The 25464-nt window shown below is 52.9% G+C and overlaps 8 protein-coding genes across 8 annotated transcripts; 4 read left to right on the top strand and 4 right to left on the bottom strand.

Moving 5' to 3' along the window:
* Positions 1–1073: 1073 nt before the first annotated feature.
* Positions 1074–5268, top strand: ISF_08089 (Allophanate hydrolase subunit 2; the record flags this gene model as incomplete). The annotated part of the gene is made up of 6 exons (XM_018851692.1): positions 1074–1529; positions 1686–3786; positions 3886–4340; positions 4430–4734; positions 4902–4978; positions 5033–5268. 6 exons carry the CDS (start codon positions 1074–1076, stop codon positions 5266–5268), a joined length of 3630 nt encoding a protein of 1209 aa, XP_018701178.1.
* A 63-nt stretch (positions 5269–5331) lies between these two features.
* Positions 5332–7128, bottom strand: ISF_08088 (Zn(2)-C6 fungal-type DNA-binding domain protein; the record flags this gene model as incomplete). Its single annotated transcript, XM_018851691.1, has 2 exons — positions 5332–5385; positions 5530–7128. 2 exons carry the CDS (start codon positions 7126–7128, stop codon positions 5332–5334), a joined length of 1653 nt encoding a protein of 550 aa, XP_018701177.1.
* Positions 7129–8156: 1028 nt separating this feature from the next.
* Positions 8157–9348, bottom strand: ISF_08087 (Beta-lactamase-like protein; the record flags this gene model as incomplete). Its single annotated transcript, XM_018851690.1, has 2 exons — positions 8157–9105; positions 9224–9348. The coding sequence occupies 2 exons, from the start codon at positions 9346–9348 to the stop codon at positions 8157–8159; spliced, it is 1074 nt and encodes a 357-aa protein (XP_018701176.1).
* A 2874-nt stretch (positions 9349–12222) lies between these two features.
* ISF_08086 (Ankyrin repeat-containing domain protein) lies at positions 12223–16230 on the top strand (the record flags this gene model as incomplete). Its single annotated transcript, XM_018851689.1, has 1 exon — positions 12223–16230. One exon carries the CDS (start codon positions 12223–12225, stop codon positions 16228–16230), a length of 4008 nt encoding a protein of 1335 aa, XP_018701175.1.
* Positions 16231–16599: 369 nt separating this feature from the next.
* ISF_08085 (mPR-like GPCR protein) lies at positions 16600–17707 on the bottom strand (the record flags this gene model as incomplete). The annotated part of the gene is made up of 4 exons (XM_018851688.1): positions 16600–16788; positions 16844–16936; positions 17003–17074; positions 17240–17707. The coding sequence occupies 4 exons, from the start codon at positions 17705–17707 to the stop codon at positions 16600–16602; spliced, it is 822 nt and encodes a 273-aa protein (XP_018701174.1).
* A 1223-nt stretch (positions 17708–18930) lies between these two features.
* On the top strand, positions 18931–21985 carry ISF_08084 (Peptidase S8/S53, subtilisin/kexin/sedolisin; the record flags this gene model as incomplete). The annotated part of the gene is made up of 6 exons (XM_018851687.1): positions 18931–19179; positions 19267–19715; positions 19778–20869; positions 20921–21272; positions 21365–21880; positions 21926–21985. 6 exons carry the CDS (start codon positions 18931–18933, stop codon positions 21983–21985), a joined length of 2718 nt encoding a protein of 905 aa, XP_018701173.1.
* A 67-nt stretch (positions 21986–22052) lies between these two features.
* Positions 22053–22889, bottom strand: ISF_08083 (hypothetical protein; the record flags this gene model as incomplete). The annotated part of the gene is made up of 1 exon (XM_018851686.1): positions 22053–22889. One exon carries the CDS (start codon positions 22887–22889, stop codon positions 22053–22055), a length of 837 nt encoding a protein of 278 aa, XP_018701172.1.
* A 461-nt stretch (positions 22890–23350) lies between these two features.
* ISF_08082 (hypothetical protein) lies at positions 23351–24421 on the top strand (the record flags this gene model as incomplete). The annotated part of the gene is made up of 3 exons (XM_018851685.1): positions 23351–23642; positions 23881–24384; positions 24414–24421. The coding sequence occupies 3 exons, from the start codon at positions 23351–23353 to the stop codon at positions 24419–24421; spliced, it is 804 nt and encodes a 267-aa protein (XP_018701171.1).
* Positions 24422–25464: the final 1043 nt, after the last annotated feature.

Below are 25464 nucleotides of genomic sequence, written 5' to 3'. Positions count from 1 at the left end.
TTTATATGTTTTTTATTATCTGGCATTCCGTCATCTCCTGAAACATGGCTTGCTCGTGGCGGAGGATCCTACATAATTGGCCATGATAAAGTGTAAAAAGAGACGAAAAAAAAAAAGGCTCGTAATATCAATGCAATAAAAAAATGCCTTGTCAAGCCACATGCTATGCGTCAACATGGCTGAGTTCACGACAAACAAACTTTTGGCGTCATCTAGTTTGGGGAAGTTTGGGGAAATACTTGGCGCGTGACTCTGGGGAACCCTGGTGAGGGAGGGGCTTGACAGGGCCTATCTATTCCAGCTTTATAGACCCTGAACTATTTACAATTTGCCGTATCCATAAATCATGTTCCCAGTTGAGAGGCTGGCTCGTGGAAGAGACCAGATTGGGAAGCCAAGCCTTGGCTGGACGCGACACGTTCTCTCGCATCTTGAGTCTCGTCAATTGCCTTTTTCCAACTTGGCTTTTCTACGACCGAGATGCAAGGATGCGACAACTCACAAATCGAATTTTGCAATCAAGTCCTCTACCTACCGCTCAAGTCCTCTCCTCACCCCCGCTCCGGCTCATCTCCCTTGTGCGGAGTCAATAAAAGAGGCTTGACACTCTTTTCCCCGTCCAATTCCCAACAGCTTTACCCGCCACAGCCGGTTTTCGTTTCCCTGCCCCCACAAGCATCAACCTTACCAATAATATAAAAAGAAACTGGGATTTATGCATTACCCCTTTCCCCGCTCTCTGGGTCGTGGAATAGCACTTGTTCGGGAGTGGCAAGAGAATCGGCCGATACCCTCCCTCCTCCCCTCCCGCATTTGCCACATCAATCTCGCCAGCTGATTGCCTCAGCTCGAGAAACTAAAAACATCAACATGATTGGTATTATATTTAGTCTTTAATGATTATCACTTTTAGATTTTCAACTAGACAGCTCAAATTTGCTTTTCAATTCATTCACTTTAAAGTACATAGAGTCTCCCTTTTCCTCAGACATTGTCCTCTTTCGTATTACGCTTCATATCTCGGCCACTAGCATCACATCACACAGGCACACAGGCACATTTCTTCTCAAACCATGGCGCAACCCTCACAGCGGCGACGCCTTCTCATCGCCAACAGGGGCGAGATCGCCTACCGCATCCTCAAGACCGCCCGCCGCCTCGGCTACTGCGTCATCGCCATCTACATGCCCAGCGACGCCGCGAGCCCCCACGTCGCCGACGCCGACGTCGCCGTCCCCGTATCCTCCTACAGTGACCCCGCCGAGATCGTCTCCGTCGTCCGCGAGCACGGCGCCCACCTCGTCATCCCCGGATACGGCTTCCTCTCCGAGAACACCGAGTTTGCCGCCGCCGTGGACGCCGCCGGTGCCGTCTTCGTCGGACCCGAGCCGCATCACATCGACACCTTTGGCATCAAGGACCGCGCGAGGCGCTTGGCTGCCGAGGTCGGCGTCCCAATATGTCCCGGCTCCGGCATCGTCGGCTCCGAGGATGAGGCCGTGGCGGAGGCTGCCAAGATTGGATATCCTGTAAGAGCTGAGAGCCCTAGAAAAGCAGAGAGGAAGCGATATTGGACAGTGTAGACTGATTTTCCTTTTTTTTCCTTTTTTTTTTCTAGATTATGCTCAAGAACTGAACGAGAGAGTCAAACAGTCAACAACTTCCCCGTCTTACACACGTTACAGGGCCTACAGATATGCAACGATGAAAGCCAAGTCCGCTCCTCCTTCAACAGCGTAGTCAGTCGAGGCCAGGCCCTCTTCTCCAACCCGGGCGTCTTCCTCGAGCGGTACTACCCCGTCTCGCGCCACATTGAGGTCCAGGTCTTCGGCGATGGCCGCGGCGACTGCGCCGTCCTCGGCGAGCGCGAGTGCTCCATCCAGCGCCGGCACCAAAAGGTCATCGAGGAGTCTCCGAGTCCGTTCGTCGAGGCCCGCCCCGCGCTGCGCCGCCGCCTCTTCGCCGTCTCCGCGCTCCTGGCCCGTCACATCCGCTACCGCTCCGCCGGCACCATCGAGTACCTCGTCGACGACGCCACCGGCGACTTCTTCTTCCTCGAGATGAACACCCGCCTGCAGGTCGAGCACGGCATCACCGAGCTCCGCTTCGGCATCGACCTCGTCGCCCTCATGCTGCAGCTCGCCGAGGAGCCGCACCAGCAGCAGCGCTTGGTCGACGTGGAGGCGCTGCAGCGGATGGAGCCCTCGGGCGCGTCGATCGAGGCCCGGCTCTACGCCGAAAACCCGTCCAAGAACCACATGCCCAGCCCCGGACAGCTGCAGCTCGTCGAGTTCGGCGCAGGCCCCGGCACCCGCGTCGACACGTGGGTGCAGACCGGCACCAACATCTCCCTCTCCTTCGATCCGCTCCTCGCCAAGGTCATGGTGCACGCCGCGGACCGGCCCGCCGCCGTCGCCAACATGCTGCGCACCCTCGGCGACACCAAGCTGCAGGGCGTCGTCACCAACACGGACTACGTGCGCCGCGTCCTCGAGACCGACTGGTTCCGCGACGGCCGGACGACGACCTGCGTCCTCGACACCTTCCCGTACACGCCCCGCGCGCTCGAGATCCTCTCCCCCGGCGCCGGCACCACGGTCCAGGACTACCCGGGCCGTGTGGGGGTGGGCTTCGGCATCCCCGAGGGCGGGCCCGCCGACGGCCTGCATGCCCGGCTGGCCAACTGCATTCTCGGCAACGAGCCCGGCGCCGAGCTCCTCGAGATCACCCTCAGCGGGCCCACCATCCTCTTCCACGCGCGGGCCGTCCTCGCGCTGGCCGGTGGCGTCGTCGCCGACGCCCAGCTCGACGGGCAGCCCGTGCCCATGTACACTCGCTTCGAGGCGCCCGCCGGCTCCCGGCTCGCCGTCGGCGCCGTCTCGCGCGGGTGCCGCACCTACCTCGCCATCCAGGGAGGGTTCCCCGGCATCCCCCTGTACCTCGGCTCCAAGTCAACGAGCCCCGTCGTCGAGATTGGCGGGCACCAGGGCCGTCCGCTGCAGGCCGGCGACATGCTCGAGATATCCGAGGCGGCGGGCTCCCTCGTCCCCTTCCAGCTGCCCGCGTCGCTCGTCCCCGCGCTGGACCTCGCGACGGTCGGCTGCCTATCCGGCCCGCACGACTCGCCCGACATCATGACGCCCGCCGGCGTCGAAGCCATCTACACGTCCGACTGGACCGTCTCGCACCAGGCGTCCCGCATCGGCGTCCGCCTCGACGGCCCCAGCCCTCGGTGGGCCCGGCAGACGGGCGGCCAGGGCGGCTCCCACCCGAGCAACTACCTCGACTACCCCTACTCCCTCGGTGCCCTCAACTGGACCGGCGACTCGGCCGTCGTGTTCCCCGCGGACGCGCCGTCCCTCGGCGGCTTCGTCTCCTCGCACGTCATCCCCCGCGCGGAGCTGTGGAAGGTGGGCCAGCTGCGGCCCGGCGACCGCTTCCGCATGGTCCCGGTCACGATCGAGACCGCCATGACCCTGCGCCGGAAGCAAGACGATTACATCGCCGCAGTCGCGCAGCTTGCCCCGGGAGGAGGAGCCGCCGAATCCGTGGCGCCCCTGGCACTCGAGCTTCGGCCGGCTGAACACTTGACGCAAGGCATGGCGTCGACGGCCGTGCTGGATACGTACAACGACATCACCATCCGCCAGGCCGGCGAATCATACATTCTCGTCGAATTCCTCCAGTCGCTGCAGCTACAGGTCCGCTGTCGAGTGCAAGCAGTCACCGAGGCAATAAACAAGGCCAAAATTGATGGCGTGGAGCTGGTGACACCCATCGGATGCAGTACGTGTTTTTGTCCCTTTACCCCCTTCGACCCTTGAAGTTTGCGGACCACCGAGAAGGCTAACCTTTCTTTCTCTTTCTCTCTTTCTCTCGCCATAGGTCTTTTGGTGCAGTATGATGGATTCACCATCTCTCAGGCACGATTGGTCGAGGCAATCAAGCACGTGCTGAGAGCAGACGTCGAGTCGCCATCTCAGCTCAGCACCAAGCTGTCCAGCCGCCACATTCGGCTGCCCATGGTCTTTGACGACAAGGTGAACAGGGCCTCCGTGGAGCGGTACATTGCGACGCAGCGGCCGACGGCCTCCTACCTCCCGGATCCGGTCGAGTTCATCGCCCGCTCCAACGGCCTCCAGTCCAAGCAGGAGGTCCTCGACAAGGTGCTCAGCACCCGGATCCTCGTTGTCGGCGTCGGCTTCTGGAGCGGCACGCCGATTGGCTTCCCCGTCGATCCCCGCTGCCGCCTCATGGTACCCAAGTTCAACCCTTCGAGAACGTTTTCGCCCGCTGGCGGCTTAGGCATCGGCGGCTGCTTCTTTTCCTGCGACCCCATTGTAAGCAGTCACACCCCCCTTTTTTTTTCCTCGTTCGTTGCATCCGCAATCTTCACTGGATGAAAGAAGCTAAAGAGTTAAATGTACAGGATGCACCCGGAGGCTATGTCAACTTTGGCCGGACGCTCCCCGGGTGGGACAAGTTCTGCGTCAATAAAAGCTTCGGCGGCCGTCCCTGGCTCTTTCAAAATTTTGACCAGCTAAGCTTTTACTGCGTGGAGGAGGACGAATTTGAGCGCATCTACAGCCGTTTCCAGGCCGGCAAGTACACGTTTGACATGACCAAAACAGAGTTTGACGTGGACGAATACACGAAATTCTGCGACAGCGTCGCCGATGAGACTGCCGAGTTCCAGGCAAAGCAGGAGGCTGCCACAGCCAAAGAAACTGAAAGGTTCGAGAGTCCAGATTCAATTTTATCGATTAATTTTTTTGGCTAAACTGTTTTGGCTAAACTGTTTTGCTAAATTTTTTGGCTAAACTTTATGGCTAAGCTTTTTGGCTAACCTTTTGGGCTAACCTTTTTGGCTAAACTTGTCTTGCTAATCTTTCTTCCTCCAGTGAGAAGCGTATTTTTGCCGAGTGGCAAAAATCGCAAAGGGTGGAACGAGACGTTATTACATCCATCGACAAAATTGGTACGTACCTTGTTAGGATGTTCCAGCTTCCGGCCTATGCTGACTCAAATATAGACGACAGATTCAAGATTCAATCTGATATGCATGCCAGCATATACAAAATCAAGGCACAAAAGGGCGACACCATCAGTGAAGGTGAGATCCTGGTCATTTTGGAGGCGATGAAGATGGAGGTCAACGTTCGAGCGTCAGAGTCTCAGGCTGGTCTGATCGTAGAGGGTATTCTTGCCGCGCCTGGCGATATTGTGAAACCAGGCGATGCCCTCATGGTGCTATCGCAGACGCGGTGAACCAGATGTAGGATAGAGCAAGGCATAGTTGAAGGCACGCTTGGTAAACCTTGAACTGCTCGCTCAGCAGATTCGGTCTGTTATGGGACCAAATTTGACGATAACATGGCTTCCAGCCTATCATAGTCGACAGTGCCGTAAAGTGCCATATTCTCCCAGCAATATTCCAGAGTCTCCAATGCCCGGGATACATGCTAGAGCTACCGTGAGCAGGGGGGTTTGATAATGTAAAACAGCTGGTAGACGGGGGAAAATGCGTACCTTGAAACCAAAGCACCTCATGCCGTTCAATTTCATGCGGCACCGATCTTGCTTGTCGGGGTCAATCGTGGCAATGCCCGCAGTCAGAATGGGCCATACCACTGCCAGTTGGTTCAGACCGCGCGAGAAATTTAGCGCCAGGGTCAATATCCTATCCACGACAGAATGGATCGCATCATTGGGATCCGCACTTCTGTTCCTTCTGGTGGCAGCCCTTTCGAGATAGACATCACACGCCAAGGCGTAGCTTTGGACGCAGGAGGTGATTGTCAAAGTCTTAACTTGGTCGTCGGACGCGCCTTCAGGGATACCATCGAGGTTCACCAATTGTAAGAATGCATCGGGGACACTGTCATGCCAGTTTCGGAGCCTTTGTACCAGATCGTTGTACATCGTATCTCTCTGCAGAGGACAAAGACCGGTCCGGCGCAACTTGGCGAAGATGCCAATTTCTGTTTGTATGGACATGACTCGGGACCATGCGCTTCGCACCTGGGCAAGGATGCGTTTCTCTGTATCAAGCTCGGTGGTAGAGTCTGGGACCCCCAAGTTATATTGCCATCCGCCGCCCAAGGATTCCCAGTAGTCGCCTGGGAGGAGGGGCTCCTCGCCAGTGGCACAGGAAGCAGCGACGTCGAGGTATGACAAAAGTGACACTAAAAAGCGGCGTATAGGAAGAGACTCGCTGGACAGGGTTAGTGAAGTGCCTGCATTTTGATCAGCCGTCGCTGGACCGGGAGAGTACATGGATCGCAGGATCGACGCAGCTCCCCGTAGATGAGCCTTCCAGGAAGCGTCGGTGGCGGACATTTGTTCAAACATGCAGAGGAGTAGACAAACCGCAAACAACTCAAGGCTAGCAGGCTGGGCAGCTTCCGCCGCAAGGGCACGCCTAAGCTGGGTGACGATGTGGGTGTACATGCTGACGGCTGCTTTGCGATGGTGTGAGCGGTTCTGGGCCTGAGGGAGTTGGGACAGGTGCATGGCGCCGAGGGCTTCCATGGTGCCCTGAAGGATGTCGGAGTGCTCACTGCCGACGTGGCCAAGCAGCGTCCGATAAGGGTTCGAGTCGGAGGTGGTATCAAAGATAATGAGGAGTGTGGAAACGGTCATGAGGTAGTGTTGATAATACATGTCATTCTGCGACTGAAATTGAGCTGGTAGGTAGAGCTGGAAAAGTGGCGGGCTGTCCCTGCTACGCGAGGCCGGGACTATTTGACGATCCAATGGCAGCTGAAGAGCCAGTTGATCGGACGACGTGGGATGCCATTGGAAATAGTTGCCCGTGTCATCAGCCGCCTCCTCATCAGCTTCGATAACGGGTTCCGTATGCCGGCGTTTTAGTGAAATCGCGGAATCCTTGGAATGACCCGACGATGGGTTGTTGACGGATAGGGGAACGAAAGTGAGGCTAAAAGCGCATTTTTTATGCAGTCGCGTGCAGTTGGCGCACGAGGGCGTCTGCTCGTCGCATTTGACGTGCCTCTGGCGGCAGTTGAGGCATCCGGTGAAGCCGCGCGGATGCCATTTCCTTTGCCGCTTGAGAGTCGCACTCCTGGGATTTTCTAAGAGCGCAGGCGCTGAGTTTGTCGACTCCATTGTCAAAGCTTTGTCGATTCCATTGTTAAAGCAGGAATAAACAGATGAAAGGCAAGGCGATGCCAGGAGAACACGGGCTGGCTGGCGAATGTTGGATGCTCACATGATCAGGTGCGCCCAGCAGCACACACGAGGTACCTTGGTTTGTAGGCAAATTACACACAAATTAAAGTATCTTTTCTCTTTCTCCACCACACGAACGCCGCCACCACCGCCGCCACCGCCAGCGAGCCTCTTTAGACTTCGCAACGCTTGCTAAATAGCTTAAAAGATGCATCTTTACGAACATGTATATAACTCACTTAATTGTAGCAGTAGTAACGGTAGCGGGGGAAGTGTAACGGGGGAAGTCAAGGCCCATGATCGTGACGAAAGACTGCTATTCTAGGAAGGTACCTCTATTTTGATAAGAGACACACTAAAAAGGCGAGGTACCACGCTAACTAGTGAGTCCGTACGAATAGCAATAGAAGTATGTATGTATGTATGTATGTATGTATGTATGTACTGTACGTACGAATAGCAATACTCTAAAACAATCTCTTTTCCTTCATTCTCCCTCACTTAATAATCACTCTGGCCGTGTTTGCTAGATAAAGATGGCTGAGTAGGGTTGTCTTTTAAACGCTTGTGGAAGAACCTCAACAGGACCTTCTCAAGCTTCCATGTTGTCAGGTTTGACTGGCCTCAAAGCTGGAATGTTTGTGAAACGCTTGCACGAAACCTGTGGATGCAGTTTGAGAAGCGACCTGCTAAATTAACTGTAAAATTGTTACACGCGGAAGATCGCCCGTCTAAAAAGAGCGAGCCAGCGGCCCGAGTGACATGAAACCGGCTTACTGTCTATCCATGGTCGTCGCATCAGAATAAGTAAAAGATGCTAAATTACAAAAGAATTGAAGTCGCAAAGAGTTCATGTGAAAAAAAAAAAAAAAAAAAAAAAAAAGTAAACTATCTTATGCTGCTGCCACCGAGCCTCCCTGTTGCCTCATCCTTTCTCCGCAGAACCATTTCTTGACTTGTTCTTCTCATTGCCCGTTGCCCCCTTTTCTATTCCTATTCACCACCACCTGATTTTGCCCCCTGTTACCTTGTCTTGTGTTGGCACCCACCGTCTGGCAGTTCTCGTTGACGTGGGTTGCCAGGTACGCATCCGTGATGTCCCCTCCCTGGACTCCGATCTCCTGCGCGAGCCTGGCTTTGGCCTCCACCATCTGCTGCTGGTTCCTCGGCCTCGCGCAGACGGCCCGGGCGGCGTCGGTCGCCATCAGCTGCAGGTACTGCTGGTTGGACTGCAGCAGCTGGACGGTGAACTGTCCGCCGAACATGGCCGCGCCGCTCCCGTGCGCCGGCAGGACCTTGACGATGCCGTTCTGCGCCAGGATGTCGTCGCTCCTCTGCAGCTGGTTGCTCTGCTGCTGCGTGTTCCGGCTGACCAGGAAGTTGAGGGTGCTCTCGAGCTCATCCCCCATGAGCGCGACGCCGTTGATCATGGCCACCGTTCCGAGCTGGGTGTGGGCCTGCACGTTGGTCACGTTCATGGTGCCGTCCTGCATCGCAAAGGTTTGGAACTGTCCCTGCGCCAGGGCGACGTCGCCTCCGCCTCCGAGGCCGAATTTCTGCACGAGCGTGTCCTGCGCCACGACGGGAACTTGCCGCAGGCTGTTTGCGTTGCGCCCGGAGACGTGGTCGCCGTGCTCGTGGCTTAAGATGACCTTGTCGATGGCAAGTCCCGTCTGCTGCTGCAGCTCCTGGTTGCAGCTGTCGGCGAGAACCTCTGCTGTGGAGGTGTCGAACATGAAGACGGAGTTTGGCGAAGCCTTGACGTAGTAGACCATGACGCCCAAGTCCAGGTTCGGATCGAACCCCTCGTTGCCTAGGTTCACCGTCTTGGGCTGGATCCCCTGAGGTATCTTGTCAACGTCAGGTGAGCCGCCCGCGTAGCAGCCATAGATCTCTGCGTCGACATTTTGAATCCTGCCAAAGAAAATGTTCACTTGATTCTGCCCTTGTTGTCGCTTTGACAAGCTCCTTTTCATCGCCTTGTTAGTTTCCAAGAGGTATGAATCGGATCCCAACCAGCCTGAGTACTCACGGCACGTATGGGGATGAATGATGCAGACTCGGACCAGGCCCGCGAGCCCGAAGTGCTTCGCCGTGAATGCAGGCTGCTGCAACGCTAGCCGTGGCCGAGGCTATTGCGAATTTTTGTAGCTTCATAGTGTGATGACTCTGGGGTTACGGCTCGTCTTTGGAATACTGAGGTGCGTAATAAATAGGATGAAGGATTGACTATTTATTGAGAAGCTGATTTTTGCGACCATCAGTTATAGTTACGACTTGAAACCCGGCAGAGCTGTCGTTTGAAACGGTAGAAAGTAACAGCCTAGTACAGCCGGCGAGAGAAATCAATTCGTCAAACCCCCTCCTTGGCGGCCCTAGTCTAGTCTAGCTGACGCTGCTACATCAATGCAAGGTCCATCATTAGGAAAATAGCATTTGCAGATCCAATGCTACGTTTTATGTTGTATTCACCACAAAGCAACGCGGTTCATACAAATTGCACCCACGCCCTGGTTCGGAGACGGCTGCTGGTGGCCAGAGGCGCCGCCAGGCCAAAGAGACCTACATAAGTTCTAGCATACGTTAGAGCTTCTCTAACGCGTTTCAGGAATTCGAATAGAGTTGACAGACTCTTAAGCATCTCAATATTTCTAATATCGTGTAATTTAGAAGAAACCTTAAACGTTTTCTCGCTTCTTCTTTCCCCGTCGCTCTCTTCCTTCTCTTTTTCCTCCTCTTCTGCCCCCATCAGCAAGAGAGCAAGCCAGCTAGCGAGTGTGCTACCCAGTGATTACCCTGGAGGCCTCTCTCCATACTACTTTTCTCGGGCATGTCCATCTTATCTTCAACAGCGCTCAAGACGGATGAATAATACCTCCGACCATTCAAACTATTATCGCCCCCATGATATTCAAGCTCAAGTCTAACAACGGGCGACCCCGCTGTCAACATCCACCCCGCGCAACTCCATCGCAGCCTTGCTTGTCCTCTCCCCTCCATCTCAGAATCCTTAACAGGGGAGGAACTGCTGTAACAAGAGCTGAGCAGGGCGCAGCATCACTTGAAAAGGATGCCGCGAGAGCATTCCAAATAAAAAACCAAACGCAAAAAAAGCCGTCGGGCTCTGGTCCAGAACTTGGGGTTGAGCGGCAGTCCCTTGATGATTGATCGGATGCTGATGCCCATAGTTGGCTGGCCTACACGACCCGCAGCTGCTGATCTACAGCCTCGAACGTGAGCGGTTGACTTGATGCTGCATATTTGTGTCCAGCGCATGCAGGGGCCGCGACCGCCTCCATATCCGCCCTGTCGTGCTCTACCTTCTCACAAGTTTATATTTATTTACCTTGCATTTTCAATAGTTGAAGTCAAGCATCTCTTAGTATTCGCTCTACAGCTATAGTATGAAGTGGCTAGGTAAGCTATCTGATCTTATCCCACACCGCAGTCGGACCCGGCGACAAAAGTCCACAGCAGCTGAAGCGATATCTCCGGCTCCGGCTCCGGTCCCGACTCCAGCCCCTGCTCCGGCTCCAACTCTACCTCTGGAAGGAACTCATCCGCATTCGTCTCGCCCTTCCCCAGAAACAGGCAATGCAGGACGGTCAGGATCGGTGTGGGCCCCCGCCTATGATGAAGCACTCTCGCTGCTTGATAAAAAAATACGTTTCGTGGTGGGCAAGGACCGGAATTTGGAAATTCTGTTTCAAAATTTGAACGAGACCAACACCAAACAAAAAGACGAGTCGACTTTTAGACGAGGTGTCGCCAAGGTTCAAACGCCCATGAGAGTCGTAACTTCGGCAATCAAGATAACATCCCCTCTATTGGGCAGCTTTGACCCAAAAGTCGTGGCAGCATTCAGCATAGTTCAGAGCATGACTACGGTAAGAACAAACATGATGGGATATTCGTTGCAACCCCTTTAGCTAATCGGATACGCCACGTATAGTTGCAGTGGGTGTCTGTGGCATAGAGGATCGGTTGAGCACCCACATCGCGGACATGTTGCGACAAATCAAAGTCATTGATGAATGCGACATATTGGGCCAGGACTTTCGACGACGAACAGCTTATACACGAGGTATGATTCACGTCCTCGGCCGCGGGTCATCACAGGAAGCTAATCACTACGCTTAGGCCTTGGTATATGTTTACAAGGACTCGTTATTTTATCACCGTCGTGCATGTGCTCACCAAAAAGTCCATAGCTCTGGCTTGGATATCGGAGCAATTCAATGAGCGAATTCCTCCTGTGGTGCAGGACTTTCTCAAACACGCCAGCCTACTTTACCAACACATCGACAATGCCACGACCAAGGTCATCAAATCCATCGAGTCTTCACTCCTATATACTGAGAGTAGAACTTCAAGTGTATCCCGGACCGTTGCATCACATTTACTGACTGAGAGTAGTTCGGAAAGGTTCTATTTGGGGCTTAAGACGAAGACGGCCAATGACGCATGCAAATGGATACTGGAACATCTGGTCTTTTGCGCCTGGCACGGAACTACTGTGGCCAACCCCCTGGTTCTCTATGGCGAGATGGGCTGTGGCAAAACTGTCACCATGGCCTTTATGATAGATCACGTCATCCAGCTTAACCAGGGACTCATCCCCAGCGCCTTGATATACTATCATTACTGTAAGTTAGTGCCTACCTTGGAGGGTACTATGTGCGGGGGCTATGGTTCGGTCCGTGTAGTTCGCGATCCACAGGGACCGGCCAGAAGCCTTCGAAAATGTACTGAAAGTGCAATCAAGCCAGCGAGGTGCCGCATCTCTGCTGTTAAAAAGCGCCCAACACCTTTGAGTTAATTTGAGTCTCAGGTGATGGATCTCAACCATCAACGAAGTAAGCGCCCAACATGTCTATCACGTGCCGCGGCTGCAGGTTAACTGTTGCAGCAAATATATACCCCCTTGCGAGGCTGCGGCGCCCCCTCTCTGCTCTCTGCTGTCAGTTTACCTTCTTCAACCTAAACATTTTCCACCATCATTTATTTTCCGAGTGCATGCACTGATCAGACATGGTCTCTCCGGACAACTACACAGTTGGATGGGTCTGTGCTCTACCCGTTGAGGTTGCTGCGGCCAAAGCACTTCTAGACCATGTTCATGGCGAGCTTCCGGCGGATCTGAGCTCGGATGATCCCAACAGCTATGTGCTGGGAAATATCCAGGGCCACAATATCGTGCTCGCACACCCGCCATTCGGCTCCTCCGAAGCCACGTCCACCGCCGCAGTCGATGCGCAGATGCGCGCAAGGTTCAAATCCATTCGTTTCAGCCTCATGGTAGGCATTGGAGGAGGAGCACCAAGTGGGAAGAATGATATTCGCCTTGGTGATGTTGTCGTGAGCAAGCCGACATCGACACGGCCTGGCCTGATGCAGCTCGATCTTGAGACCAAGCCAGTGGGTGATCCAGATACCAGCAAGACAGCGCTGAGAAAGCCATCGACTTTACTTCTCACTGCTGCTGGCAAGGCCGAGACGATTGATATCCTCGGAGAGAGCATGATTTCATGCTACATAGCCGAGATTGCAAACAAGGATGCGTTTACTTTCACGCGCCCCACGGCGAACAAAAATGTTTTGTCCGATTACGATTGTGAGCGCACAAGTACCGAATCTGCGGACGGCGGGTGCAATACTTGCGACACAAATGAAACCCAGTACGGATCACCACGGGAGGTGCAAGTCACTAGAATTCATTATGGTCTCGTTGCTTCGACCACCCGGCCGATGTGCCATGCCACGACGCGAGACAGCCTAGCTCGTGAGCATGGTATCCTTTGTTTCGAGACTGAGGCTTCGGGTCTCATAGGCACTGACCAATGTCTCATAATCCGGGGTATTTGCGATTATGCTGATTCTCACCGTTGCAAGCATTGGCATGGATATGCGGCAGCGGCATCAGCAGCATATGCAAAAGAGATTCTGTTGCAGATTACCGAGGCCCCAACGCTGGTGTCTGTGGAAGCCGACATGCATGCAGCGGCCGCAACTATTCTGGATGCTTTGCTTCTGACTAGACCTGAGGTCGACCGAAGCTCACTCATTGCGTTGAAAGGGCGGAGGGCGGAAGGAACCTGCGAGTGGCTTATACAGCACCCAAGCTATAGAGAATGGCTTTCAGGCACAGATCCACCGCTGCTCTGGATCTCGGGTGGGCCAGGAAAAGGCAAAACTATGCTGGCAATCTACATTACTGAAGCGCTTCAACCAAGCGTCGCCTCCCCAGACTATGTTTTGCTTTACTACTTCTGCAGTAGCCGCGACAGGAATCGGAACACGGCGGTAACCATCATGAGAGGCATCATTCATCAATGGCTCACTTTTCATCCGCAGTTGGTCCAGCATATAAAGAACTATTTTGAAGGGTCTGAAACAACAAAGTATACCATTTCAAATTTTGTTTCACTATGGAGACTATTCTTGATTCTTATGCAGCAGAGTGCATCCCGCCAAGTTCTATGTGTGCTCGATGGCCTGGATGAGTGCGAAGGTGACTCTTTAAAGCAGCTTCTGGATGCCATGGGTGAATATATTTCGAATCGTGAGGAAGCGACATCAGCAAAACTGAAAATCATCCTCCTCTCTCGCCCACGACCGCAAATCTTGGAAAGCAAACTCGGCCATCATCGACGGATCAAACTTGATGATGCGGATGTGGAGATTGGGCAAGATGTTGAGAAATACATATTTGCTAAAGTTGCGGAACTTGCGACCGAGCAATCTCTTTCCGAGGACATGCTGCTTCAAGTTCGACGGACGTTGATGGCTGGCGCCGAGGGAACATTTCTGTGGGTGGGATTTGTTGCAGATGAGCTGAAGGGGAAGAGCTGGCACAAAATCGAGCAAATTCTTCAAAGAGTTCCTAAAGGCCTTGGAGGCATTTATCAGCGGCTGTTACAGCAGATCGAAGCCAAAGAGAAGCTGGTTCCTGTCCTCCAATGGATCGTTCTCGCCGCGCGACCTCTCACCGTTGATGAGCTGACAGCCGCGACGGGGACCACGGCATCAAATGACCTAGCGGCTACCGAGGTGATGAAGAGCCAGCTAGACTCCTGCGGACTGTTGGTGAAAATTGAAGGCGAGGTAGTAAATCTGGTCCATGAGTCGGCGAAAGAGTTCTTCCAAAGCGATCAAGTCAATGTGGAACGGATCAACATGTTTTATATGAACCACGCCACGCATCGAAAGCTAATGCGAGCCTGCCTGAGAATCATCGAGGAGAGTTACACGTCTCCTGACGGTGTTAGCGACAAGGCCGTTCGCACTACACTTTTGCCGTATGCAAGCTTGTACTGGCCGGAACATTTTCGAAATGTGCAAGACATCTCTTCCGAGCTCTCTCGCCCGTTCTTCCACCCCGAATCTTTAGTCCGGCAGCGGTGGTGGGAGTTCTATTGGGATCAGGAACAATATGGCGGAGCCCCTCCTTCGTTCACGCTTTTGCACCTGGCTGCTTATTTTGGAGATATATCCTGGGCGAGAAGCCTGATTCACCATCATGGCTCCGACCGGACGTCCCATGCAAACCTTGTCTCGAGAAAGGATAACTATGGCCGGACGCCCCTTTTTTGGGCCGCTACCCAAGGTCACAAAGACATGGTAGAGTTATTGCTGGATCATGACGCTCAGGTTAATTCAAAGGACCGAAGTAATTTAACAGCGCTCCATATCGCAATCACTAGTGGACACAAGGACATCGTGTCCGTGCTGCTAGATCGATCCGCGTCGATCGAGGGTAAAGCCATTTACGGTGATACGCCGTTAATTCGAGCTATCCAGGCCAACTCTGAAGAGATTATCGAGATTCTTCTCCAACACGGCGCACGAGTCGATGGACTGCCCAACCCACCGGGGTTTCCCGCCCTTAAAGGGCCGAAGGATCCGTTGGAAGAGCGTGTGAAGCAATTACTTGGGCTTCAAGAGCAGCTCTTCGTCGCGAGATACGAGAATTCGTCCAGAACGGTTAAACTTGGCATCAGAACCCTAACCCTTTCCTTTTACTTGCCACCTCTTCTCAAATTAGTGAAGTTGTATCTGAGGCACTCCTGGGTTGGACGCTGGGAGGTAATGCATGTCTTGCAAGACCTTGTCAAGAATGGTAAGACGGATAGACTGCGAAGATGGGCTGAGGCATTTATCAAGTTCGGCATACCTATAGTTGAGTCACGGAACGCCAAAAACCTGACTGTTATGACGGCGCTGTCTGTACAGATATTCCAAGTAGTCTCTACTGAAGATCTGAAGGCACTTTTAGTGATCGGAGTGCTGGTAGGGTCGGCCATCATTCTGGCGGCGGCTCAGCGCGAATGGAGAGAAGGTGTGGATATCTCCGCAAGGACGTTTGCACAATTTGCTTCCTTGGCCTATCACAGAGACGCGGGGGAATCACTTCACTACGGGGTTCGTGAGTTCCTAGTCGACTTTGATCGATGTATTTGGAGCGCAAAGAGGCATGAGAATGTGGCCCGGACGGTGGTTCTCTTCAGCACGCACTTGGCTGTCCTTGAAACTCAGGACGAGCTCTCAATCCAGTATTTTTCAACAGTCATCGCGGAATATTTCGAAAAGTTTATCGGCGGCGGCTACGAAGAACAACTGTTCAATGATGCGAACCGCGCGTGCGCCCAGGAGCTGGCGGCCATCAGCAAAGACCGCGATTCGCGCAGACTACTTCTTTTTCTGACTGCCATCACTCAATTTGCGAAACGCTCAAGAAACAAGGGAAAGGACCGATTCCTGAACATACCTCCCGCATCATGCCTGGTCCTCTGTCAGGGTGAACTGGATGTCCATCGCTGGCTGATTGCAGAGGCAGTCCCAGAAACAATGGGCGAATTGTTATCAGAACAAGAACCAGGGCCGATTCAACAACGGATCTTTCAAGCGCTTGTTGAGTGCCTGGTTATTGGAAAGCAATATGGCTTGACAATGCCTGTAACACGGCGCGAGAAGGTGAAGCAGCATGTCCGCGTCGTGGATGGAGCAGATAAAATGTTGAAGCAATTCTTCAGATCATGAGTTTTCTCAGAAGTATCGATTCCTTCTGGTGCGATAAGACAAGCCTGGATTGTTAGGTGATGGCTGCCCTGTTCAACACACGGGAAGCAACGAATGCCAACAACGTCAATCAGCTGTTTTAATGACGAACAGGATGCATTGGAGAAAGCTGCGTTTTTACTTGAGAATTTACAGACACTCGGAAATTATGTGGAGATTTCAAGTACTTAGGGTAGCTGAACATCTATACTAATTGACCGTCCATCATAATGTTTCTATGCTAGGCGACCATTGCACATAATTCCAACCTTGATCTCCTAAAACTCTTCACCGTAAGCTGCTAGTTTATTGAATCGGGTCCAAAGTTTGTGCCCTTGAGCTCCAATCTGTTTACGATCTTTGACCTGCTTTGTGGGCAGCCTGGATTTTGCAAATGTCCAATGTATGGCACGCTGTGAAAGCCTGCATTAGGCCAAAAGTGTGTATATACATAGCACACAAGATGCAGACGTGGAAGATTTGATGAGAGCTGCACCAAATATCAAATTTACCGGGAGCAAAGCGTTCGGGAATCCGGAGCTGTATAAAGTAGTCAGATCACAGGACGTTTCCCTTTTTTTTTTTACAGACTTACCGCATAAAGAGTAGTCCCACTACCGTATATAGCCAGCTCGAGCAGATACCAGTTCATTCCCGAATACTGAGTCATGTACTCGAGGCCGTATAGCTGAGACCCATGCAGTAGCGGGATGAGTGCCGAGGCCCCAAGCATAATGTATGCACTAATTTTTACCTTTCGCCAGCGTAGCGTGCTAAAGACAGGTATGCAGATCAGGGCAGCTGTGGAGGATCCCGAGATGATGACCTAGATGGGGATAATGTCAGTATGTGGCAGAGTCGAAGGCCTGGCGGCGAAGAAGGAAAGGAGTAAGTATTAGGGTTGACCAACAATGAACCAGTGAAATCTTTGCAAGGAAAGTTGACAGAAAAAGATGTAATAGATTCCCGGGATAAAGGTGCCCATCGTTACAATGACGATGCCTAGTAGGTCCATGCGATGCCAAAAATGCTCGACTTCGCGCGAGTGTGCGCCAAGTAGGTGGAAGGCCGTGCTGAAAAGCAGACAAAACTCAGCGGACCAAAAGAAGATTCCAAACATGGTGTAGTCGGTCCCCGACACGACGGAGAATTGAGACTGCGAGAGACCCCGTAGGATCGTGGTGGCGATGAGCGGTAGGAGCACTGCGCCGATTAGGTGAGTGTACACATTGCACGTTTCGTTGTGTAGGAAGGTCAGGCTGGTAAGGATCTCGAGATAATCGGCCTTTTCGCGACGATAGCCGCTGAGGATGTACTTGCTGTCGCGCTGCCACTCAGCGGCCTCGTGCCACGTCAACGTTGGGCCTCGTTTCGAGGTTGACGTCGTGGAGGGCGGCTCCATGGTGGTGCTCGTGCCAGCGCCCGTTGCGTTGCGTTTCTTGACTTGCGGCTGCGGCATTCTTTTGCTGGGTGCAGGCTGAGTGCTCTGGTGTTGAGCCCTAGGATGGTGCGGCAGACCGATACGAGAGATGGAAGTTGGGGGAGTCTGTGATGGTGGTGGGCTGAGGAACACGAGGGGGGGAGGGGGGCGAGTCCCCAGGGGTTATCTAGCACGGGTCCAGGAAAATTACCCCTCTGAAAAAGTGTCACTCCGGCGAAAACCGTGCCGGAGCTGAGGCCAGGTCATTATAATGAATAATGGTGGCGCCCAGCTGTCGCTACCCAATCACTCGCCCGTGTGCCACAGCCGAAAGGATGAAAGGACGAAAGGCTGACATGGTTTGATTGGACTCGGAACTCGGAACTCGGGAACTCGGATACCGTTGGCTAGCCTGCTACTAGTCTGCCACTAGAGGGCATCTGGGGAGGGATCAGTTCAGTCGGGCTCCATCCGACGCTTGCATGCCTTTGTCCTGCCCCCCCCTCTCCTTCCACAGCCTCGTCTAATGGTGGGTTACAAGGGGTTGATGGGCGGTTACAGAAGAGCCAGAGTAATCCGTACGTCGCCGACCACTCAACCAGCCTGTCAAGTAAAACATGATTTAGTCAGGTATGCACATTCCGGAACTGCACGACACGACTGAGTTGAACCGACGCTTGCATAGGTACGTATTGAGTTGACCGCGGTAGGGAAAAACGCAGTCGATGACGGGGAATTCATCCAGTATAGAATGCTGGTTTCCAAGAGATACATCAATTTATTCACAAGTTTCCATAGACTTTTTAAGTACTACACTATTTTCAGCAAAATCAGCCTTCAAATACAGCAAACGAATCCACCCAAATACAACGACGATGGTAGAGTAAATTCTATATTAAATTTAAAATGACTAGATGTATAAACATCATTTTGGTATACTTTCGCAATTAACACATTAGAAGCGCTTCTTCAACAAAAATAGCAGCAGGGCCTGGCTACGGTGTATCTAGTCATTGGGCGAGGAGGTAAGTAGGTAGCTACCAAGGTTGTCCCCTTACCTTGCCACAGCCAGTGTGCTGTATTTAGTATTAAAAGAAATTGTCATGCTTGCAGGGTGGCGCCTCCACGGACACTCCGTAGCCTGATCCAATATCGATTTACCCCGTCCCCCTCTTTGTCCCATATGCTAGCTTCATTTCTTGCACTTCGTTTTGTCTAAGCACTGTGGCCAGTTCGAAGTTGCAGACTTTATATTGACCAACATGGATCCCGAGGACTCCTTAGACCTGTGGAGGACTGTGGTAGGCCACTTGGCTAAAGAGCGAACCGGTAAGACGGCGTCGCCGCCGTCGCTGAGGGCGCAGCGGTATTCCGCCTGGATGCGCAGCCACGCATATCTGCTGCATGAAGCTTTGGAAGAGGATGGCCTGACTTCCTCGGAAGACATAGACAAAGGACTCGGTGCGCTGGAAAATGTCTTTCAACACGATTCTGACGACGACTCAGACCCTGTAAGTCTTTATTTTGCAAAGTGGCTGTCCTTTTTTTCTCTCCTCGTTCGCGCACGGCCAGCCGACTGATGTGTCACTCGACTGCAGATTCTACGCAACGCCGTGCCCTTCCCGAAACTGCAAAGGATCCGTAATATGATCAAGCAGCCGAACCGCGAAAACCAATCCGATGTTAGCTCGACGATTCGCATCAGCAAACGTCCGCGAGAGAATGAGGCTGTTATCCAAGAGTTTTCACGCTTGGAAAAAAATGCAAAACGACGCCGAGATATGACTCGTGAAGAGCCGACCGCCGTTGATGATATAGAAGAGCCTGAAGTGGATTGTGCCATTCTACTGAGACGATATTCCGAATCGTTACATCAGGGATTGCGAACACAATGGGCTTGTGTCTGTCAAAAGTGCTCCGGCCTCAGCGTCGGGCTTGCGTTACCTCCTCGGAAAACAAGCTGTGGAGAAGGAACCAGCTTCAAGATGTTCTTTTGCGTACGTTCTTTCTCTGAGAACGCATTGAAAGAGGCCAAGATAACAGTCAAGTAAGTTCCCGAGACTCACTGACGAAGAGGAATCGGCTGACGAAGTGGTCATCATACATCAGAGCCGTTCAGGGTAAGACGGGCAAGAGCACCTCTGAATTCGCAAACATCTGCAAGTCCATAACGGAGTCGCTCTCCCAGAGCAACTGCTTGCATCTCCTTTACGACGGGAACAGGTTCGAGACACTCCGCCCGGAGCCAAGGAGCTTTGGCGGCTACCAAATACCACAGGCAGTGTCCCTGTCGGTCTTCTTTCAGCGCCAGCAAGAGCTAAGAGGCGGGTCATCGGTTCTACCACTTCAAGCGAAACGAATATTGGCACTCATTCTCGCCAAGGCCTTGCTGCCATTCTTAGAGACTCCGTGGGTGCAGCCCTCGTTCAGTCATTCCAACATTCTATTTTTCCAGCCGCTGCAGTACGGAGAGTTGCCGAGCATTACGAAACCGTTTCTCAACATGGAGCACGTTGCACTCATCTCAGGCAACGCAGTAGGCGATAGCGGCGCGCCCGCTGACCCATCCATTTCCAGACACATGGTACATCCCAATGCCAGTGTGTTGGCGCTAGGGATTCTCCTGTGTGAGCTTCACTACTGTACGCCGGTGGGCCTATTGAAAAATAACGGAATGGGAATGGGAACCGAAGACGTGAATGCTAGCTATTACGCCAGCATTGAAATCTTGAAAAACTTGGAAGATGACGCTGGTGTAGATTACTACCTCGCAACTAAAGCCTGCCTGCAGTGGGAATATTTTCCTGCAGGAGAACAGACAAGTTTTGAGTCTATTAGCGTCCAAAAGCTGTTCTATCAGAACGTCATTAAGCGACTCGAATCCGTACTTTTCAAGTTATGGCCTCTCAAGTCTCAAGACCTGAGTTGTCTTGATGCTTACGAAAATCAAAAGTGCTGGGGCGAGATTGGGCGAGACGTTCTCCGCCAACAAACTAGCAATTTCGGGTCTTCTGCCAAAAGCGACCAAGACAAGGCAGCTTCTTCACCTCCGATGTCCCTGCACTTTACTCCCCCGAACCCGGTTGTGCAAATGCCGGCTCAGTACCCTAGCTCCATCCCAACTACTACACCAATTGCGAGGTCTTCTACCGAGCGCTTGTATCTATTTGATGCAAGCCATCAGAAGAGCTCCGACGACGAGTAAGCTACTGTATGCGTTTTGTTCTCCATGACTTTGCTAAACCTTTTCAGTGCCGACCTCGCTGACAGGTGGATGGATGATCTCATCTCCTCGCTCCATCCCCATGTTGATGCGTTTGATGCTGCTGCACGCCCCCTCGATACATCTACCAAGAATGCTTCAGATGCGCCCAAACCAGTGAAAATAGCGATCCTAGATTCCGGGTTCGACCCTCAGAACCCTCTCTTACGCGCTGATGGGCATCAGCTCGACCCACGAATCAAGGACGCCCGAAACTTCGTTCAGGGCAGAGGACCCTTCGACTATCAAGATGAAATTGGACATGGCAGTCATACCCTCGGAACTATGCTCAAAATCGCCACATGTGCTGAGATTTATGTTGCAAAGATTGCCAGTAGCGAGGTTCTCGGCCGCGAAAGCTACGATGCCATCACACAGGCAGGGTCTCACCACTCCGGAGCAGTCCGCGCGATACATGCTAATGATGGGAATAGGCCATTCATCACGCAGTCAAAGAGTGGGACGTGGACATTATTTCGATGTCATTCGGCATTCGGGAATACAACGGACCCATGACTGAAGCAGTGGGCCTTGCCCTACACAGTCAGAAACTGATGTTTGCTGCGGCTTCCAACGACGGCGCAAATTTTGGACGAGCTTTTCCAGCGAAATACACGGGCGTCTTTTGTATACATTCGACTGATGGAAATGGAAACCCGTCTTCCTTCAATCCTACAGCAGATGACAAGGATGTCAACTTCAGCTTACTCGGTGAGCATGTCCGTTCTCATTGGCCAGCCGGAAAGGGTGGTCACAACGACAGTGTCAGAGTTCTGTCAGGAACTTCAGTAGCAACCCCCATCGCCGCTGGACTTGCAGCTATGATTTTGTCATTTGTCCGACAACAAGACAATGGCTTGAATGCAGACAGCGACAAGCTGGGGCCTTGGTTGAAGGACTCCCATGCCATGGATGCGGTTCTCCAGAGCATGGTCCGGCAGAGGAGAGGAGTAGGCTACGACTATATCACGCCTCACATACTTATGGATGCGCAGTCATCTAGGGAGAGCATCTACAACAAGATCAAGGAGTTGAAAAAACACATGTATCGCTAGATAGTTTTGATTCGTCAAGTTTCGGCCTCAAGAACTCTGGCCAGTTCTCAGAAAATAGTAGCCGTGGCTAAGCCGGGACACAGTAAACCGGAGCATTCTCGGTCGCATCGGAAACAAAATCTGCATTTTCGAGAGTAGATCCATCTACATCGTCCGCCACTATCGGCTCCAGATGATTATACTTGCTCTCGTCTCCATTCGCCAGGAAAGCACCTTTGCGGTAGTCTTCGGTACGGATGTTCCGCCCAACCCTAATCCTCTTGACACGGAAGGCAAAGATGAATTCAGACTCGCGACTAAACTCTGTCTCGTCATCATTTGTACTCGACCAGCGGCCTTTTGGCCCAGCAGTGAAGCCAAGTGGAGGCACGTCCACACCTAGGTTCGCCGTGACAGCGGTACTGCCCGACGACGAGTGGTGGATTCTGGCGCCCTTGACGAGCTTCATTCCCGTCACGAGAAAAATCGTCACGACGGGGGAAATTCTCTGCCTGGGCTCCCGCAGCCAGGCCTGCACAGTCGGTGTCTTGACGGCTTCCTCCACGTACAGTGGCGTCGGCTCAAAGGATAGAGTAGTCATGGTGTCAAAGGCGAAGACATTGGCCATGTGGCGGGACCATTCAACTTCGACTTGAGGACCAATGCCTGACACGCCCACAGCCAGCTGCAGAAACTGCGCATACACCCCCAAGCCGAGTCCCGTCCTCGTCGACACCGTCTTCCGCCAGTCTGTTTCCACCTGGGGCGGGGTCGGATTCGCCACTGGAACGACGCTGGCGACGTTGAGGGGAAGCTGCGGCGCAGATGTCGAGCGAAGTATAGAGCCGAGGCGCAGCGGACCCGTCGGTGGCGGGTAGATGAAATCATCTGTCGGGCAGAGGAAATAAGTTTTGGTAAAAGACATGGCCTGTAGCTTTGAATTGGAACCGAATCGCGGTCAGGGCCCGTTTGGGACTTGTATGTCGGAGTCGGGTGCTTTGAAACAGACACAAGTTAGTTATTTGGGGGACAGTAAAGTGCAAAAAGTACAATACTCTCCTCTCCCACTGCGCTGTCAGGTGTGGGGGACGGTTGGGCTGCCAGGTTGGTACCTTTGCGCTGGGCTGGTTAATATGAGCCTCGCACTGGGCCAAGGAGGAAGAAGAGGGGGCCTCCGCTTCTCTCGGACGAGTCCTTCTCCCAACTCGCGTTCTCAGCTCGACACAAGGTGATTTCCTCCAGAGCTTGGACTCGCTCGACGCTCTATTCACAGCTACACGAGACTTTCACAAATATACGAAAATAAGCACCGCAGGTCGTGCCTTCTTGACACCGTTGTATACCGGCCATTACTGCATTTCTGGGTTTACAAAGTTGCTGGCTGCCATGGACCTGAATCCCGCCGACGACGTCTTTCTCCAAGACGACGCAGGATTGACCATAGCCCAGCACGCACTGCGATGCAACCAAGCATTCCAGGCATGTATGGCCGCTCCGCAAATCACATACGATCCGACCATCATGGAGGATCAAATGGCACGCTTCACTCTATGGGCGGCCAACATGGATGTTTTTGGGCCGCCTAACGTCTCGTTTGACTACCGGCTTAGATATAGCCCCGTGGTAGTAGAGATTCTACACCAGCTCTTGGACGTTATTCTTAATACCCTGGTGTTTTGTAAGTTGCTTCACAGGCCCGAAAGGCTAAGGTTTACGTACCTATCTAATTGTCATCGACGTGTCAGTGAAGCCAATCGACAAGTCAGCGGAAACACCGACCACAAAGCGGCGGCGCACTTCAGAATCGGGCCGTGCGGAAGTCACTAAAATATTTCATTATTCAAGCGAGACCGACAGTGAAGGAGATCAAGGTGAAAGCCGTGTTTCCTTAATTACTTACACAATTGGTGGCACAGTCTCGCAGCTCTTCCTCTTGTCCAACGCAGTGCGGCGGTCCGCCAAGATTGCACGGGCGGATAAGATAGCGGGATATAAAGCCGACGAAAAGACAAATAACGCGATCGAAGAGTTACGTCTCTACACAGCGTGCTACATTCGTTTCCGATTCCCTCACGCGCCAGAGGCCCTCTGCTCTGTGTTGGTGGAGGCGAATGCGCTGAGACTTCGACGGCTGTGTTATCAGAGGGCACATCGCAAGCGTGTCGCTTTGAGCGCCCAGCGTCCACCGCCGGCGGCTGTGGTAAAAGTTCAGCTACCGAAGGCAGTGCCTCGCGTGCCGGCCGTGCATTTTGCTTCCCGCACGCCACCGAAGCTAGGAGCCTTTCACGGAAAGCCGACACCGCCTTCTGTTCCCCCAGCACCTACAACCCATGCGACAACGGCACAGCAGACCGCCGTCCGTGCATTTTACAACGGAACCAAGACAGAGGCTCCTCGCGCCAAGTCTGTCGCAGTGAACAGTAAGTTGTCTCTACCTGCCGCGCCAAAGACAAGTGAGTGTCCGTACTGCGGCGTGATTCTTGAATTAGACGAAGCTGTGAAGTCCCAACTCTGGAGGCAAGTACCGTTTTACCATTTAGCTCTTTAAGAAACAGAAGCTTATCGGCCTCAGCAATCACCTTCTTCGAGATTTGGAGCCTTTTGTCTGTGTTATCGGTCATTGTACTGATTCAGGCGGCCTGAAGGAAGGCTCACTGACATTTGACACTTCCAGGGCTTGGTTGAGCCATATGGAAAATGCCCACGGGCATGTATGGGAGTGTCGAGCTCCATCTCATCAACCCATCATCTTTCAACAGGAGGCCGAGTTTCAGGAGCACTCCCGTACAGAGCATGATGTACCTGAGGCGTATGCGGGGACCTTGAGCGGCGCAGCCCGAAGGCCAGGCTTGCAGAAAATCACCGAATGCCCCTTCGGCGACGAATTTGCAGCTCCTGAGAATATCGAGTCCAGTACCGTCTTCTCAAGCGAAGCTCTACAGTTACACATTGCTACCCATTTAAAAGAGATTTCTTTGCTCGCATTGCAGAAACTGCCTTGCGACGACGATGCCGACAATTCAGAATGCATGGCTAGCGACCTGCTGTCAGAGGTTGAAGGGGTTGCAAAGCTGCGGGATTCCATGTACAGTGTACTGGATGACCAAGACTTTGACTTTGTGCATGAAACGGACGACCAAGAGACCAAGTCTTCAGAACGTGCTATTGCATCGTCTGTGCAAGCCCTCGATTTGGAGGACAGGGATGAGACTGGAATGACACGGCTTCATCAAGCGGTGTGCGAAAGAAATTCTTCCCTGATCAAGTCACTGATAGACCATGGTGCCAACTCGCGCAGTAGAGCTCACGGCGGGAAGACAGCATTGCATATTGCATCCGAGCAAGGGTATGTGGAAGGGCTGAAATTGTTGCTAGACTGTGAGACCAGAGACATTACCAGTTTGAAAGACAGTTTTGGCCAAACTCCCTTGCATTATGCTGCGAAGAGAGGTTTCATTGAAGGAATAGCAATCTTGGTCGACCATGGTGCTTTTGTTGAT

The sequence above is a fragment of the Cordyceps fumosorosea genome (assembly GCF_001636725.1).
Source record: "Cordyceps fumosorosea ARSEF 2679 chromosome Unknown scaffold_26, whole genome shotgun sequence".
Taxonomy (NCBI): domain Eukaryota; kingdom Fungi; phylum Ascomycota; class Sordariomycetes; order Hypocreales; family Cordycipitaceae; genus Cordyceps; species Cordyceps fumosorosea.
Note: the sequence above shows the minus strand (reverse complement) of the source record. Positions and strands in the feature narration are given on the sequence as shown.